This window comes from Lissotriton helveticus, chromosome 2_1, assembly GCF_964261635.1.
Source record: "Lissotriton helveticus chromosome 2_1, aLisHel1.1, whole genome shotgun sequence".
Classification (NCBI taxonomy): Eukaryota; Metazoa; Chordata; class Amphibia; order Caudata; family Salamandridae; genus Lissotriton; species Lissotriton helveticus.
Window position 1 is genome coordinate 1,569,344,012 of NC_136059.1, and position 17,085 is coordinate 1,569,361,096.

At 49.3% G+C, this 17,085-nt stretch overlaps 1 protein-coding gene across 1 annotated transcript in view; it reads left to right on the plus strand.

Moving 5' to 3' along the window:
• Positions 1–17,085, plus strand: part of LOC144818788 (N-acetylneuraminate-9-phosphate synthase-like) — a 181,310-nt gene that overhangs the window by 133,978 nt on the left and 30,247 nt on the right. Inside the window, exon 5 of the mRNA XM_078676539.1 lies at positions 13,572–13,838. Within this exon, the coding sequence (XP_078532665.1) occupies positions 13,572–13,838 (267 nt within the window). The remainder of the gene's footprint in view (positions 1–13,571; positions 13,839–17,085) is intronic.

The window sequence follows — 17,085 nt, forward strand, 5'->3', positions numbered from 1 at the left end:
AGAGGAGTTCTGAAGCAGGGAGGTCAGGGAGGGAAGATCAACTCGGTTCCAATTCCGCGCCCAGGTGTTTCTGGCATGTGGGACCTTAGAAATCGGTTTGAGAAAGATAGAAAAAGAGATGAGGGCATGGTTGGACCAGGAACAGGGAAATACAGACACCGGGGAAACAGGAAGGTTGAGGGACCAAACCTGGTCAAGTATGTGACCACAAGAATGTGTAGGGACGGATATGTGAGGGACAAAGTTCAGGGAGAGGAGAGATTCAGTGAATTCTTTAGATGCGGCGCACTCTAGAGGATCTGAGGGCCAATAGTTGAAATCGCCTAGCACCAAGACCGAGGCATAATTGACCGCCAGAGTGGCCACTAGGTCTTGAAATGCTGGCCAAAACAGAGACGAAGGCTGGGGTGGACGGTACATCAAGAGGCACGTAATAGGGAGGGAAAAGGATAAGGAGCGGACTACAAGGAATTCAGTTGGGGCAATGGGGGAAGAGGGAAGGAGTTGGAAATTAAAATCGGACCGAGCAATTAAGGCCACACCACCACCCATCCTACCCGCAGGGCGATCGGTGCGATGAGCAGCGTAGGAAGGGGGGAGGGCGGCCAAGAGTGCGGGTAGGGAAGAGTCACAAAACCAATTTCGGTCAGGAGCAGTAAGTCAGGCTTCTCGGAATCAAGCAGGACAAACAGCTTGTGGTGGTGTTTGACCGCTGACCTGGTGTTAAGCAAAAGAACAGATAATGAAGGAGTAGGAGGAGGGGGGTCAGGTAGGGAAGAGCGCAGCGATGAAGAGGCCGGCAAAGGCAGCGTCAGTGTTGGCAAAGATGGAGGGGCAAGCCCTAGTAAAACAATGTGGCTGCGAACAGATTCTGAGAGTGGCCAGTGGCCCTGGAGGGTAGTGAGCTCCTCAGTAGAGTACGATGTTAATTTAGCATGGGGACATGCCCCTAGCCCCGTCCGGCCGCGGACGGGCGCAGACGGGCTTGCCTTAGGCGCGCCTTCGGCGCGCAAACGGCGCGCCCGCTGCGCACGTCCGCTGCGCGTTCTGGAGTTGCACATTGAAATAGAGGTCCTTAGGGGCGGGAGGGGGCGTGGCCTACAAATGGGCGTGGCCAGTGGCGATGGGGGCCGGGAGAGGGGGGGCACGTGACAGCGCTAGATCCGCTGCACGGCGCCCTCAAGTGCAAAGTGCATAAAGTTATGAGAAGTACAATTTAAGACACAGGTAATTAAGATTTAAAACGCAGGTAAACAATCAGATGCTGCTTCTCCCGGCTTTCCGCCTCAGGAGACAGGAACCAACAGAGCGCTCGTGTTCAGCGCTTAAAAAGGGCGGGAGGGGGCGTCTACATCAATTGTTTTGCCCGAGAAGTGGTTGTAGGAAGCTGGCTCTGTATATACTTAACCAAAATGAGGTATAGTGTGCACAGAGTCCAGTGGATCCCCAAAGGTAGGCAGAGGTAAAAGTAGATAGCACCTTACTTTTTATTTGTGGTAATCTGGGCGAGCAGTACAGCTTTATCAGTGGGAAGTGTTAAGCATTTGTTGTGCACACTCAATCAGCAAATGATATCACACACTCAAAAACTGAACTCAGACTAATATTGTTTGTATAAAAATATTAAGTTATTTTATTTCTAGAACCAAGCCAAGCCTGGCACAGGTAAGTGAAATAAATGCTTTGCAAAATATTATGCAGTGTTTACAAGTGAATGCAAGTTTAAATGCAGTTGTTTGAAATACAGGTAAGTCAAGGTATTGAAATTACTGTACAGATTACTTTTTAGATGACTTTTTACGGTTGTTTTTCTACTCTGTGTGATATGCCTAAATATCACACTGGGACATTTCCTAGAGAAAAGGTAAGTAAAATCAGTTTTGCACAATTGTTATTTTTCAGGTTTCCATACAAATCAACTGAACATTTTTCAGAGAAAAACAGTCAATGGATTCATATGGGGAGAAATTAAGTTATCGGTTACCAGGTAAGTACTCAGTCTATGAGGTTGAGTTTCTGGGGTTAGAACAAGGGTTCCTCCAGGGTCTAGGATGCACTCTTGTTACACCCTCAGGGGCACTAGAGCTGCCGGGTGCAGAGTGCTGAGGCCTAATGTTATCCAATGGGGATAGGGGCCTCTGGTTGGTGGCTGCTTATGAGCAGGCTACTGGGTTGTGGGAGCAAAGCTCCTGGTGTTAGGCTCAGGGCAAAGGGGGATCCTGTGTAGCACAAAAGGTGCACCCGCAGCGGCGGCTGGGTGCAGGGTTCTGGTTTGGCGTCGGATGCCCTGTTAATTTCAATGGGGATTCTCTGGTTTCAACAAAGACTGCAGGCTCGGGACAAAGATCTTCTGGAGGTGACCACCGGTTAGAGAGGTAAGTTGGGATGCCTGGGGATGCTGAGACACCGTCGGATGGGTCACCCAAGGCCGTGGGGCTTCAGGTGCAGGGGTGTCTGGTTTTCTGCCTCCCCCCCCCCCCCTCCCACCTAGGGCAAAAAGGCCAAAAGATAAGGGGCACATCTGTCCCCAGAAGGGGCAGAAAAAAACATTAACCACATTTATTTGATTTGATTTTATTAAAGGATTTATAGAGCGCACGAATGCCCGGGGGTGTCTTTATAAAAAAAAAATCTGCACCCTGGGAGGAACCCTTGCCCAAGGGTTTGCTTCCATTTTAATTTCAAATAAGTCCATGGTGTCCAGTGGGGTATTCTGAAAGGCCAAATACACGGGCCGATCTGCCCCGGGAGGTTACACATGAAAAAAGAAACGAGGCCCCTGGAAGTGACCCTTCACCAAGGGGTCGCTTCCATTTAAAAAAAAAAAAATACCTGGCTCTAAAGGGGCCAGAAAATCAACAACAAAAAAGGCGATCTGGCCCGCCCCGGGGGGGCGGGGCAGATCGCCTTTTTTTTTCTCAACCCTTTAGGAAGCGACCTTTGCCCAAGGGGTCGCTTCCTTTTGCAAGAAAAAACATCCCTGGTGCCTAGTGGGGGCATTCCTGCAGCACGATCGCGATGCTGTGTGCGATCGTGCTGCAGGAATGCCCTGTATTGAGACATCAGGGGAGAGGAAATACTCATTCCTCTCCCACAATGCCTCAATACATAAAAAAATACCCCTGTGGCCCCACCGGAGCAAAGAAACTCACATGCTCCTCCTGGATGCGCCGGAAACAAATGGTTTCCAGTGTGTCCAGCGCTTCCTGATGAAGTTGGCGAGTGCTGTGTGCGCTGACGTCATGGGAAGGTGTGGGGGGGTCGGGGTGGCCTCCTCTGTGGGGGCAAGATGATACCCCAAGGGGGGAGCGCCAGCGCTTCCCCCAGGGGCTGTGCTCATGACGGAGCGGTTCCGTCATAAGCACAGCCCGACAGACAAATTCCCAGCACCATATACTCTTAATGGCATTACTGCACTTACAATGTCTAAGAATTGGTTTAGACACTGTAGGGGTACAGGGCTCATGCACCTGTACCCTCACCACTGGTATAGTGCACCCAGCTAGAGGGGTGGCTTATCTATGCCAGGGCATGGGGTTGTAGGCATGGCACACAGGGATGTGTGCCGTCTTGACTCTTCACTTTGTTCTGCACCAAAACACACAGCCTGCAAAGACAGTGTGTGATTGTGAAGGTACAGGGCCTCCAATGGTGGCACAGTAAGTGTTGCATCCCTTAGAGGCCTTCCATGGTCACAGTGCCCTGGGTACATATGGTACCATTTACCAGGATCTGACCTGTGGCGACAGAGTGCCAATTGGGTTTTGTTTGCAATGCAATTTTAAGGAAACAACATAGGCCCTGGGTACCTGATTGGAAGGAGCCCAGGGCACCCTCAGTCAAAGTACATCAGCATTTCAGCAACAAGTGGGGGGCAGCCATGCAAAATGAGGGCACTTTCTTACAGTGGTGAAGACAATTAAAAGGTGTTCGAGGCATGTGGGCTGCTAAATTCATATCTTTTGCATTAGATCGCCGCCTAGTGTTGGGTCCGGATGATCGCACATTGTTGTCCTGGAAGAGTCTTCGAAGTATCCTGAGATAGGTGGCTCCTCCCCTGGACTACAGTGCGCATGGGCATCGGCTCCATCCCCAGATTGTTTTTTTCCGCCATTGGGTTCGGATGCGGTCTCGACGTCTCTGTCGGACCCGAGAAAACTAGCTTTTTTACGGCCAAAAGGCCTTAGATTCATTGCGTCGGTATTGTTTGCTTACGGTCTCGAGTTCTTCCGTCTCTTTGAGTCAGAATCTACGGAGTCGTATCACTCTTCGGACATCGAGGCCTTCTCATCGCAACACGACCGCAACTTTTTGACATGGAGCGGAGCCCGTTTAAGTACTGTCCCGTCTGTGGGTCAAAATACCCACATATCGATGTGCACCCGGTCTGTAACAAGTGCCTCTCGCCGGACCACAACGAGGACAACTGCATGGCCTGCTACAGATTCAGGTCAAAAAAGACACTCAAACTTCGGCGCGCGGTGCGCCTTGAGGCCAGACAAGCGGCCCCGGATCCAGAAAACATCTTCGGCGACCAAGAAGAGGAGGGCCAGAGCCATCATCTTCAAATCTCACCGCCCGCGACGGACATCGAGGCGGATCCGGAAGACGACGACGGAGTCGTGGCTCAAGGCCTTGAATACGTCGACGAGGTAGGGGACGTCGAAGAAGTTTATGGGGCCGCGGAAGATAGCTCAGGGGATGAGCTATGCCCCGAAGGTTACACGGATCAGGCTCGGGTCACGGGATCGCCAGTCGGCCTTACCCAAGACCCCGCACCGCAAGCCACGGCCCCGCCCTCAGGCCCGGCCACGGACATACTTGCTGCGAAGCCCGTATCGAAACCGAAACTGAAACAAGCGGTATCGACTACACCTAAAATGGCCGACCCGAAACCGAAACCGAAACTTACGGATTCGAGCGTTCCTAAGATGGCAGCCGCTCCACCAAAAACACCAAAACCTGCTGCCTCATCGACTCCGTCGACCTCCGGTCCACAGAAGTCGAAGAAAACTGTCGATTCGACGGTGTCGAAATCGTCGGCGGAGGAGGTTTCCTCTAAGAAGGGAGTTCGGCACGGGTCGACAAGTGCGACGCCGTCTAAGCCCGCCAAAGCCAGCGACAAGACTCCGGTGCCGACTGGGACATCGTTAGTCGGACACGTGGTGGAAACGGAGCCTGCAAAATCACACGGATCGAAAGCTGGAAGCTCAACACATCGGTCCAAAGACTCTGTGTCCACGGCTGCAGCATCCACGTCTAAGACTCAAAAGGGCCAACAAGACGTCGGATCCGAGGGCAGGGTGAAGGCCTCCTCGTCGGCGCCAAGTGTCGCTGTGAGTGACGCGTCCCCCATCGCCTCTTCACTACAGAGGATTCGGGAGAAGGCCTCTGCAACGCCGGCTCCGACGCCGTCGCACCAGAAGCCGATGGACTTGCCGGCAAAGCCTGCAGGCAGACTTCTCTTCCTTCTGCCGCCAAAGGAGGCACCGAAGGCCTTTACCACAAAATCGGCGCCAAAGACGTCGGAATCATCAACGTCTGGAGCACTTTCAGGTCGACTACTCGACTCAGAAGAAGATTCTGAGCGTTTTATCGACGCAGACACGGGCAAATTGACCCTTTACAAACGAAAGATCACTTCACAGCCAGTGGACTCTTATGTCATCCCACTGAAGAAGAAACGGCTTGCTCAGGACGCTTCAGCCCTGATGGAACCTATACAGCCTCCTCCTAGAAGGAGCCCAACACCTTCCCCAGAACACTCTGAGGGTGAGGGATATGGAGAAGATGACCAATACACTTTCCCCATCAATGACCCTGATGCACAGCAGGATTCCTATGACGACATAGGTGACCAAGACACCCAGAATGTGGGGCAGGACCCACAGCCTTTCATTGCACGTGCATCCCCAACAGAAGATTCTGCAGGTTTTCACACACTCATTGAACGGGCAGCTGCTAATCATGATGTGGACATGCATGCTGACCCAGTTGAAGAAGACTTTCTATTTGACACTTTTTTCAGTCTCTGAAAGGACAGTAAAGACACTGCCTATGCTCAAAGGGGTCCTTAAACATGCTGCGGACATCTTTAAAGAACCAACCAGGGCGAGGGTGGTCAATCCTCGCATCGAGAAGAAGTACAGACCAGCGCCTGCAGACCCGGCATACATTCGGGGACAGTTGCCACTTGACTCCCTTGTGGTCGCAAATGCCCGCAAACGGGCGAACTCCCAAACGACGGGTGAAGCTCCTCCCCCAGACAAGGAGTCAAAAGTGCTGGAGGCAGGGGGCAAAAGGGTAGCTGCGCAGGCTGCCAATTTCTGGCGTATTGCAAATACACAAGCACTATTGGCACGTTATGATAGGGCGCATTACGACACCCTAGAGCAAGTTTTACAACACCTGCCTCCGCAGTTTCAAGAGGCTACCAAACTGCTTATAGAAGAGGGCAAACTAATCTCCAATGCAGCCATAAAGTGTGCACTTGATGCCGCAGACACATCGGCTAGGGCTATTAACACTAGCGTCATGCTGAGACGACAAGCGTGGCTCCGCATATCGGGGTTTAAACCGGACATTCAGACGACCATACTCAATCAGCCCGTCAATCCTGATAGACTGTTTGGTCCTGATGTTGACACCACCCTCGAAAAGATTAAGAAAGACAACGAAACAGCTAAGTCTATGGGGGCCCTACAATCACAACAGTTCCGGGGCAACACTTTTCGTCGCTCAGGTGCACGTGGAGTCACCAGAGGACAGATGGGTCAACAGTCGCAGTTCCCTAGAGGTGGAGCACAGTCCTCGTACCCCAAGCAGAACAAAGGGGGTAATCGAGGAAACAACACCAGAGGACGTGGCAGAGGAAACAACAATTCCCGTTCCTCTGCCCCAAACAAACAGTGACTCTCTGTCACTGCCCCCCGACCATTTAACACCTGTCGGGGGCAGACTCCAGCAGTTCCTGCCAGTCTGGACAAACATCACCACAGACAGGTGGGTACGAAAACTTGTCCAGTACGGTTATTGTCTAGAGTTAAAGTCCACTCCACCCAACATTCCACCAAGGCAACGGCCTATGTCCGCAGAGCATTTGCACTTATTGCAGCAAGAAGTAGTGGTGATGCTGCAAAAAGGCGCAATCGAGCTCGTGCCAGTGGAGGAGGAAGGCACAGGGGTGTATTCCCTGTACTTCCTTATTCCAAAGAAGGACGGATCTCTCAGGCCCATTCTGGATCTGCGTCCCCTCAACCTGTATATACTGTCAGAACATTTCCATATGCTAACACTGCAACAGATTCTTCCCTTGTTAAACCAAGGGGACTTCTTAGCAAACTTGGACCTCAAGGATGCTTATTTCCACATTCCACTACACCCGTCCCACAGAAAATACCTCAGGTTCACTATCCAAGGCAAGCATTATCAGTTCAAGGTCCTGCCCTTCGGAGTGACCACAGCTCCAAGAGTGTTTACCAAGTGTCTGGCGACAGTAGCGGCGCACCTCAGGAGGCAGAACATCCATGTCTACCCCTACCTAGACGACTGGCTCGTTCAAGCCAAGTCGGAACAACAGTGCGCCGCGGACATGTCGTCTACCATTCACCTCCTTCACGACCTGGGCTTCTCCTTGAACTACCCAAAGTCGCATCTTCAGCCGGCACATGTCCGGCAGTTTCTAGGTGCGACGATCAATACCCTGACGGCCATGGCTCAGCCGAACCAAGTCAGGATAGACAGCATGCAGTCTCTAATCCAAAAGTTCAGACCACAACACTCGCTCCCAGCGAGAGTGTTCATGCAGTTGATTGGCATGATGGCCTCCTGCATCTTCATAGTCCCTCACGCACGTTTACATATGCGTCCGCTCCAGGAGTGCTTAGCAAATCAGTGGACACAGGCTCAGGGACAATTCACAGACCTAGTGTTGGTTACCAGTCGGGCGTACGACTCTCTGCATTGGTGGAATCCACACAACCTTTGCAAGGGCCGACTGTTCCAGGAGCCAGTGCCACAGATTATCCTGACAACGGACGCGTCTCTCCAGGGATGGGGAGCTCATCTGCTCACTTACACAGTGCAGGGACTATGGACGACGCAGCAACAGAAGATGCACATCAACTATCTGGAACTGATGGCAATCTTCATGGCGCTCAAGTCCTTCAATGTACATCTGTGCAACAAGGTAGTGTTAGTCCGGACGGACAACATGACCGCGATGTACTATATTCAAAAGCAGGGGGGCACCCACTCGCCACAGCTGTCTCATCTGGCTCAGAGCATGTGGAAGTGGGCCATTCAGAGGAACATTTTCCTCATGGCAGAACACCTCCCGGGCAAGGACAATCAGATGGCGGATCTGCTCAGCAGATACAGCCATCAAATGCACGAGTGGGAGTTACACCCATCAGTACTCCGCCCGTACTTCCAGCAGTGGGGTCAGCCGGAGATAGACCTGTTTGCCACAAACGAAAACGCAAAATGCCAACACTTTGCCGCCAGGTTCCCTCACCCACAGTCGCAGGGGAATGCGATATGGATGAACTGGTCAGGCAGATTTGCGTACGCTTTTCCGCCAGCCCCTCTGATACCGCTGGTGGCAAGAAAACTAAGGCAGCACTCGATGACACTCATCCTAGTTGCTCCAACGTGGGCGCGCCAAGCATGGTACACCACGTTTCTAGAACTCTCGGTGGTGCCGCATCAAAGGCTGCGCCTCACGCCCAGACTTTTGACGCAGAACCATGGAGACATTCAGCATCCAGATCCGCAACAGCTCAACCTGGCGATCTGGCTCCTGAAGTCCTAGAGTTTGGATACCTTCACCTACCTCCAGAATGCATGGACATCATCAAGGAGGCGAGAAAGCCTACTACCAGAGCATGCTATGCTGCAAAATGGAAGCGTTTTGTCATTTACTGTACGGCTAATAACATCAACCCGCTAGATGCATCTATCCCTAACATCATTTGCTATCTGTTACATCTTTACAAGTGCAATCTAGCGTACACTTCCATTCGGATACATCTATCCGCTATAGCAGCTTATCTTCAGAACAGGCAGCATCTCTCTGTCTTCAGAGTGCCTGCCATTAAGGCTTTTCTTGAAGGTCTGAAACGAGTCATTCCCCCAAGAACACCGCCAGCTCCGGTGTGGAACCTCAATGTGGTCCTCACCAGACTGATGGGACCACCTTTTGAGCCACTACACTCGTGTGAACTCCAGTTCCTAACGTGGAAAGTAGCTTTCCTAATAGCTATTACGTCACTGAGGCGTGTTAGTGAGCTGCAAGCGCTCACAATACAAGAGCCATTCCTTCAGATTCATCCAAATAGGGTGGTACTGCGTACTAACCCCAAATTCCTTCCGAAGGTGGTGTCACAGTTTCATCTCAACCAAACTATTGACTTGCCTGCATTCTTCCAAAACCCACAAACGGTGGCGGAAAGAATGCTTCATACTTTGGATGTCAGGAGGGCATTGATGTACTATATTCACAGGACACAACACTTTAGGAAAACTAAACAACTTTTTGTTGCCTTCTCGCCACAGCACAAAGGCAACCCTATTTCCAAAGCAGGAATAGCCAGGTGGATTGTTAAGTGCATCCAAATCTGTTATCAGAAGGCTAAACGTACCTTGACAATACCCCCAAGGGCGCACTCCACACGCAAATTGGGGGCATCTATGGCTTTCCTGGGGAACATTCCTTTAGAAGACATTTGTAGAGCAGCCACGTGGGTTACACCACATACCTTTACAAAACACTACTGTGTTGATGTGCATTCCAAGCAGCAAGCAGCTGTAGGACAGGCTGTTCTCAAAACACTTTTTCAAGTTTCTGCAGCTGGCACGGGCAACCGCCGCTAATGGAGGGACTGCTATATATTCTATGCAAAAGATATGAATTTAGCAGCCCACATGCCTCGAACTGAATATGCTACTTACCAGTATGCATCTGTTCTTGGCATGTAGGGCTGCTAACATTCATATCGCCCACCCTCCTCCCCGGCGCCTGTCGCAGCTGCAGACATACTCTTGCATTCAATCATTAGCATGGACATCCTTTACACTTTACACTCCATCTCTGCCACAATGGCGCAAAACAATCTGGGGATGGAGCCGATGCCCATGCGCACTGTAGTCCAGGGGAGGAGCCACCTATCTCAGGATACTTCGAAGACTCTTCCAGGACAACAATGTGCGATCATCCGGACCCAACACTAGGCGGCGATCTAATGCAAAAGATATGAATGTTAGCAGCCCTACATGCCAAGAACAGATGCATACTGGTAAGTAGCATATTCATTTCAATGTAGGCCTGTTAGCAGCAGTGCCAATAAGCTTGAGGGGGATTCCAGTAGCATACTAGTGAGAAGATTAAGGTTCTAATATCCCTCAACTCTTGAAAGCCTCCACTGTGACAGAACCATGTAGGTGTACATCTCAGTTTAACTCTCAAGGAACACAATTTAAAAAGTCACGATAAAGTTCATGCCCTATTGAAAAGAAAACATGCTTTGGTGGTACAGTGAAATGGTGGTGTGAGCTTCTCAGTGTTGCGTGCTGGTTTGCTTGCACTGTTTCGTGGAAGTGTGTGTGGGAGAGGGTCAGAAATATCTTTGAAAGCTGCTGTACATTTCTATGAACTTCTGAGTTTGTTCACAGCACCCAAGAAATGGTTATTGACCTTATTTGATTGGGAAGAACAGTTTCATGCCTTAATATTTAAAATAGCACTTTAGATACTGGTTCATGATCTGTGTGTCTTTGACACTCTGAAGGTAAGTTGGGCATGTAGGTTGCACATGGAAGGGGCAACAGTGACTACCTTAGGTGCTACACAGACCGGATGTTTATCAGGTTAGACTTGCAACAGGAATAGCTGGCTAGAGATCTAACACAAACAAGTGAAAGTTATTTTCTCATTTGGTATTTGGAGATGCAGCACTAAGTCAATTGAGTATTGAGTTGAGGAAATGTTGCCACCTCTAGCGTATGTGGAATTAGGAGAAAAGATATCTGACGCCCGCTTCTCTCCCTCGATTTGACATTTGACTACTTCAATTTAGAAGAGCTTGCAGGGTCAGTGGAATAGAATCTACCAGTGTTGTTGTTATCCTCCAGAATGAAGCTGTAAACCTAATATAAAAAATATCCTGCAGTGAAAGGGTATGGGGTTGTATCTGAATATAGCAGTATTATAAATATGTCTGTCTCAAGTAGTGTACACAAATTCCGGGAACTGTCTGGAATATGGAATAGAATAAGTCCAGTAAGGGCTAAGAATAAGAATTAAGTTATTTGCCTTTTTCAAGTCTGGTCTTTAGTAGATCTGCAAAAGTGTTACGCAGCAAACTTGCTTCAGCACCTCAGAGCATGTATCGCACATAGAGAGGATCTCTAAATGGCTACTGGGCGCAATTGCTGCGAAGGGGCTGTATTATAGAAAGTGCCCCGGAGGCTCAACGGGCATGTTAGCCCACTTTGAGTGCCTACAGGGCACTTTGGTGTTACAGAAGTGGGCGCAGACGCTTATGCCTCTCTTCCGTAATACAGATACAGCAGGGTGCACATATAGCACCAGCGCTGTCACAGTAGGGTATTCCCCCATGCAAGTGAGGGAATCCCTTTGCGTCTGCGCCTTCACCGTATTATAGATGCTGGCGCAGAGGTAAAGAAGCTGTCAGGAGGCATGCTGACAGTGCACCGCCTAAGAGGTGGCACACTGTCAGTGCGCTCCCTGGTAGCAGCACTCTGGAGGGGGCAAAGGGGGTCCTTCACTTGAATGCGCTGCCCCCAGGTCAGCACGAGTTTGCGGCTGCTCTGGGGCAGCACATTCAATGCAATATGGAGCATTCTCCTTGTTAAAGACGAGCACACCTTTTGAAAGGTGTGCTCGGCACTAACAAGGAAAATGCGCCGCCTTTAATAATACAGCCCCTATTATAGACAGGCTGTACTTCCCCCGGGCAGCGCATTTCAGAGAAATACGGAGCAGCTGTTTAGAAGCTGTTCCGTGTTACTCTGTGGAATAGGCTACCTGCCTGCACTTGAAAGAGTGATTTGATATCCTCTTGCAGGCAGGTGCAGTGAGTGACTGCACCCGCCTGCAAGGGGATGTCGGGGGGGTCCATAGACCCCCTTTTGCCCCCTCCAGAGGGCTGAAGAGGCAGTTTGCTTCCTCACTGCTGCTTTGCCTCTGCGCCCACATCTATAATACGAGAATAAAAGGGAGGGAAGAAACTAAGGGAGGATATGTAAATCAATTCAAATACCACTAATGTGTATAATATATTTCACATTTATTATAAACAACAAGTTTGCCACTTGTCTGGTCTTTTATGTGATATACTGTTATGTAAACCAGCTATTCTTTTCCTGAGCGTGTATATTTATAATAAATGTGAAATATATTTTTTTACACATTAGTGGTATTTGAGTTGATTTACGTATCCTCCCTTAGTTTCTTCCCTCCCTTTTATTCTCGTCTGCTTTTTCTCTTTTTTCCCCCTCTTTTTTTTACTACTAATATTAATTCTTTTACAATAAGTTATTCAGTGTGTGTTATTTGTTAATTGTCTCCTGAACTGTTGTTAGGATTATTCATTTACTACCCCTGGTTCAGGTCGGTGGGTTGCCCCTGTGGTTGTTAGTCACATCTATAATACGGCGCAGGTGCAAAAGGACTCCCTCGTTTGCATGGGGCCTCCCCCTCCCCATGCAAAAGAGGGAATTCCCTCTTGAGAAAGCACTGGCATTACATGTGCGCTGGTGCTTTCCGTATTACGGAAGGGCCCGCTCAAGCGTCTGCAGCCCCTTCTATAATAACAACTTGTCGCGGGGCCCACAAAGCGGGCGCGCATGCCCATTGCACCCCGGGGCACGTTTTGTAATATGGTGCCTGGTGCGCAGAGGGCATATTGAAGCAATTTGGTAATCCTTTCAATCTTCGCATGCATTGAGGAACCAACATTCTGCTCCAAACATGCATGGCGTATTCGGACTGTCCTAAGACTTCAGTAAGTGTTCTGGAGAATTGACACTCTTCCTGTAGTTGCACTGCCTCTGTGTGGAACAGTGCCTCTTTAGATCACTGCTCACTGCTTTGCCGGCTCTTAAGGTCACCCTAGGGCACACAGTATCCGAGACTCTGCCAGAGCAGGTGGTAGAAGATCAGGCAGTGTCCATGGTTTTTCCTCCCTGTGACTTGGCCTTCACATCCTGAAGCCCCAAGCAGTATAGCAGGCGTGGGGGCGATGAAGAATACTAGGTAAGAGGATTCTTGTGTTGTCTGTAATGAGTGTGTCTGTTTGACTAGTGCGTAAGCGATCACACAGGAATCCGTCCCTTCCTTTGTTATTATAACTTTGGGTTTTTAAGTATTGTATTATTGCCACTAGAAAGCTTTTTTTTTTTAATTGGAAAGAGATTTATCGGTATCTTCATGTTGTCCCGCTGCTTCTAAAAAGTCTGTATTTTATAAGAAATGTTTGTCTGCTAACGCGGATTAACAGCACATCTGAAGCCTGCTCAATTTTCCTTTGTAACTATTTCTTTGTTTTTAGACTTACCAGACTGAATTTCCTGACATTCCAATTGGCTACTCTGGGCACGAGACTGGTATTGTCATTACAGTCGCAGCTGTAGCCATGGGGGCCAAGGTGGTGGAACGCCATGTGACTTTAGACAAATCCTGGAAAGGTAATGACCACCAGGCTTCATTGGAGCAGAAGGAGCTGGCTGAACTGGTGAGAGCCATTCGCACCGTCGAAAAGGCAATGGGGTCTCCAGTCAAGCGGTCACTACCCTGTGAAACGGCTTGTCATGACAAGGTATTCTTTTCTAATTTTATATTGGATGCAACCATTAGTTTCACGTTTAACATAACTTTTTGTTTGACTTGGGTATTTATGGAGCAGGTCTCTAACGTAAAAGGTAACCGTGCACTTTACCTATGAGAAGGCACTGGGTGCCACCACATATAAAGGTTACTTGGGTAACATGCGGGCATTTACTACAGTAGTAGAATGGGTACATGGTTATTCGCAGGTGAAGCGATACAGAAGCAAGTATAGTGCAGTTACCTGCAGATACACATTGACAAAATGAACAAAAGTTTACAACCATTTACATAAGTTTAGCATTCTCATATATATTTATTTATTTAAAAGGTTTTATATAGCACTGGCTAGACCCGGAGGTATCAGAGCGCTTTACATGGGTATCAGCCAATAAATTGCAGGTTACAGCTTTATAAAGGTTACACAGTTATTAGAGCATGGCAATTTTAGTTACAAGTAAGGTTGAGACAAACAAAAAGGAACATATAGGTAGGGGAAAAAGCTGGCATGGGGAGATATTCCGGGGAGTGGGGGGGGGGGAGGGGGCGGTAAAAGCAGGGGAAGTAGACAGAGAGTGGAGGAGGGAAAGAGGAGGGGAGGGATTAGAGACATGGCATGGCCAGAGGAGGGGGTGGGTGACAGGGACACACATCGGTAGACGAATCAAAGCTGCGCCCAAAGTCCAGAAGTTGTGATCCCAGGGAGAGTGGTATCAATTCCCCATCTTTGTTGCGAGAGGCTCCCTAAGCGCAGTGGAGTCTCTCAGAGGGATCTCTGAGATTTCAAGGCCTACTATACTGGATCCTTCCCCAAAAAGGGAGAGGGTGTGCTTTGGCAAGGGGTGCCATACCACACCTCAATTGTGAGTGGCTTCCTTGGCACCGTGGACTCTCTCAGCGGTTATGCTGAGACTCCAGTGTATATATCTTGGATCTTTCCCCAAAAAGAGGAGAAGGAGTGCTTAGTCAAAGGGCACAAAAGGACAGGTGGCTAGGCGATGAAGCGGGCAAAGGGAAAAATTCAGGTGAGAGGGGGTAGGAGCAAGGAAGTAGACAAAGAATGCTGAATGGGAACAGATAGATAGGAGACAACGAAAAAGCAGGGTCACAGAAATACGATGGGGGGGCAAGACAGGGAGATGGGGAGAAAAACTGTGCCCAAAGTCCGGCTGGGTTGGTGACGGTCAGGGGATGAACCAAGGCCGATCTCCTCAATAGCTGAACAGAGCAGCTCCACCGGGCGTCAGACATAGTGTTCGGAGTCCACTGTCAGGATGGGGATCAGGAGAATGCACAGAGATTGTCATTGTGTTTTGATTAGGTAGTAGTCACTACCACTCCTCGTTCACCTTAGCTCTATTGCTGCCTCTTTGGTCACTTTACTCTGCCCCAGGGTCCCAACAGGCGCTCCGGTCCAGGCACGTTCTCTACCTAGAGACGGTAGCAGCAAAGAATTGCAAGACCACTGCTTCCCCATTTTGGTATCCGTATCATGTATCCGTCCCTGGAGGGGCCACAACAACCGCCACTGCGTGCACACCCCCGCCGGTCCCCCAGTACAATGTCTCCTGGACAGGGAGTCCCCCAATCTGGCGTCCAGGTCCACTCTAAATTCCCCATTTACAGGCAGTCGTGCAGAGTCCGGGGCAGGAGAGGCTCGCCAGGCCCTCCGCTACACACCACGTCCTGGGGCAATTCGTCACCCACTCCTATCACTTCCACACCATCCTGCACCCCTGCAGCCTCCGATGCTGCCGTCCTGTCCCGATCTCCCGGGACCTCACAATCTATTATCTATTATTAATATGATGGGATTTCGAAGCTGAGAAGCGTTATAAGGAGAGGAGTTGGGTTGGCACAGAATGTAGAGAAAATTTAAAAGGAGGATTTAATAGATTTTAGGCAATGAACTTTGTGGGTGCGTAGTGAGTGGAGAAGAGTTGTATCTTAAAGATTATAAGAGGGTGCCATTCTAGAAGAGAAATAGACTCTGTTCTGGTGACGGGAGAGAAAAGAGAAGTTGGTTGATCGCACGCTTTCTCTGTTTCTGTTTGTGCACAGGATTTCAGGAACGTCACCCCTTAACCCTAAAAATGGCCAGATCTAGGTGTAATGAGTGAAGGAACCCGTTCATGCCTACCCTTCCCAAAGCACCTGCCTTCCTACATACTTGTTTTCTGCCTTGGCTTCACCCTTCGGTGTTTGTGTTTCAATACACCAGATTCAGAAGGGTCTTCACCTGAAGATGGAACTCCTCCATAGACACCTTCTGAAGCTGCATCTGAACTCCTGCTTTAAGATCATTTAAGGTTTTTTCCTAGAATTTTTGTTTTCGATCTTGCAATCTTTTGCCTTCTGAGTTAGGTAGAGGCAATGTATGCAGTCTGCGACTGTCCGCTATGCAGCCTTTTTATCCTTAAGAAGCTACAGTCTCCGAAGAGACGTTTCTTGGAAGAATCTTTAATTATTGAAAACCTTGTCCTCTGGATCAAAGTCTGAAAACAGCAGTCTCTAGAGAAGTGATGAAAAAGTATATTTGGAGAGGAGGTAGCGCAGATCTCTGACAGATTCCTTTGCAAACGTTGTCTGATAGAAATATGAGGAATGGTGGCCTGCAGAGACTTGCATACAGAGTACTTCCTTATCATTGGTTAGCTTTGAGGATTTTTTCCCCATGAAACTGAAAGCCTACTTAAATGGAAGTATCTGGCCCTTTGTGCCTTATTTGAGGGCCACTGTTCATTAAAGATTACCGAAAGACTCCCTGTTAGGTTACTGGGAATGATTCAAGAATATGAATCTCTGAAAGATATCTGCACTGGAGAACTGTAGTTACAGGCAAGTAACTTGTTTTTTCAGTAGGTCATCTGGCTCTTCACTTCTGCTGAATGTACTCTGCCACTTTGGCTCTGTATTATGGCCTTGAATGGCCAGGAAGAAATATAATATAATACAAGGAGATGGAAAGGCTGCAGGAAAGAGAGAGGTGGGGAGAAGCCGAAGGGTGCGGGCGGCTGTCCTACAGAGACCAAAGGAAAGGGGCCTAGATGGGCAAGGACGGGTAGAGGCAGTGAGAAAAGCAGGAGGCCAGAAAAAGAGAGATCATGACAGACCATGGAAGCGACAATATAAAATAAATGGATGGGAATAGATCGACAAAGTTTGGCTATATGACAGGGATAAATGGGTAGATAACTTAAGAGAGGCAAAGAAAGGGGAAGGAGCAGAGAAAGGGTGGA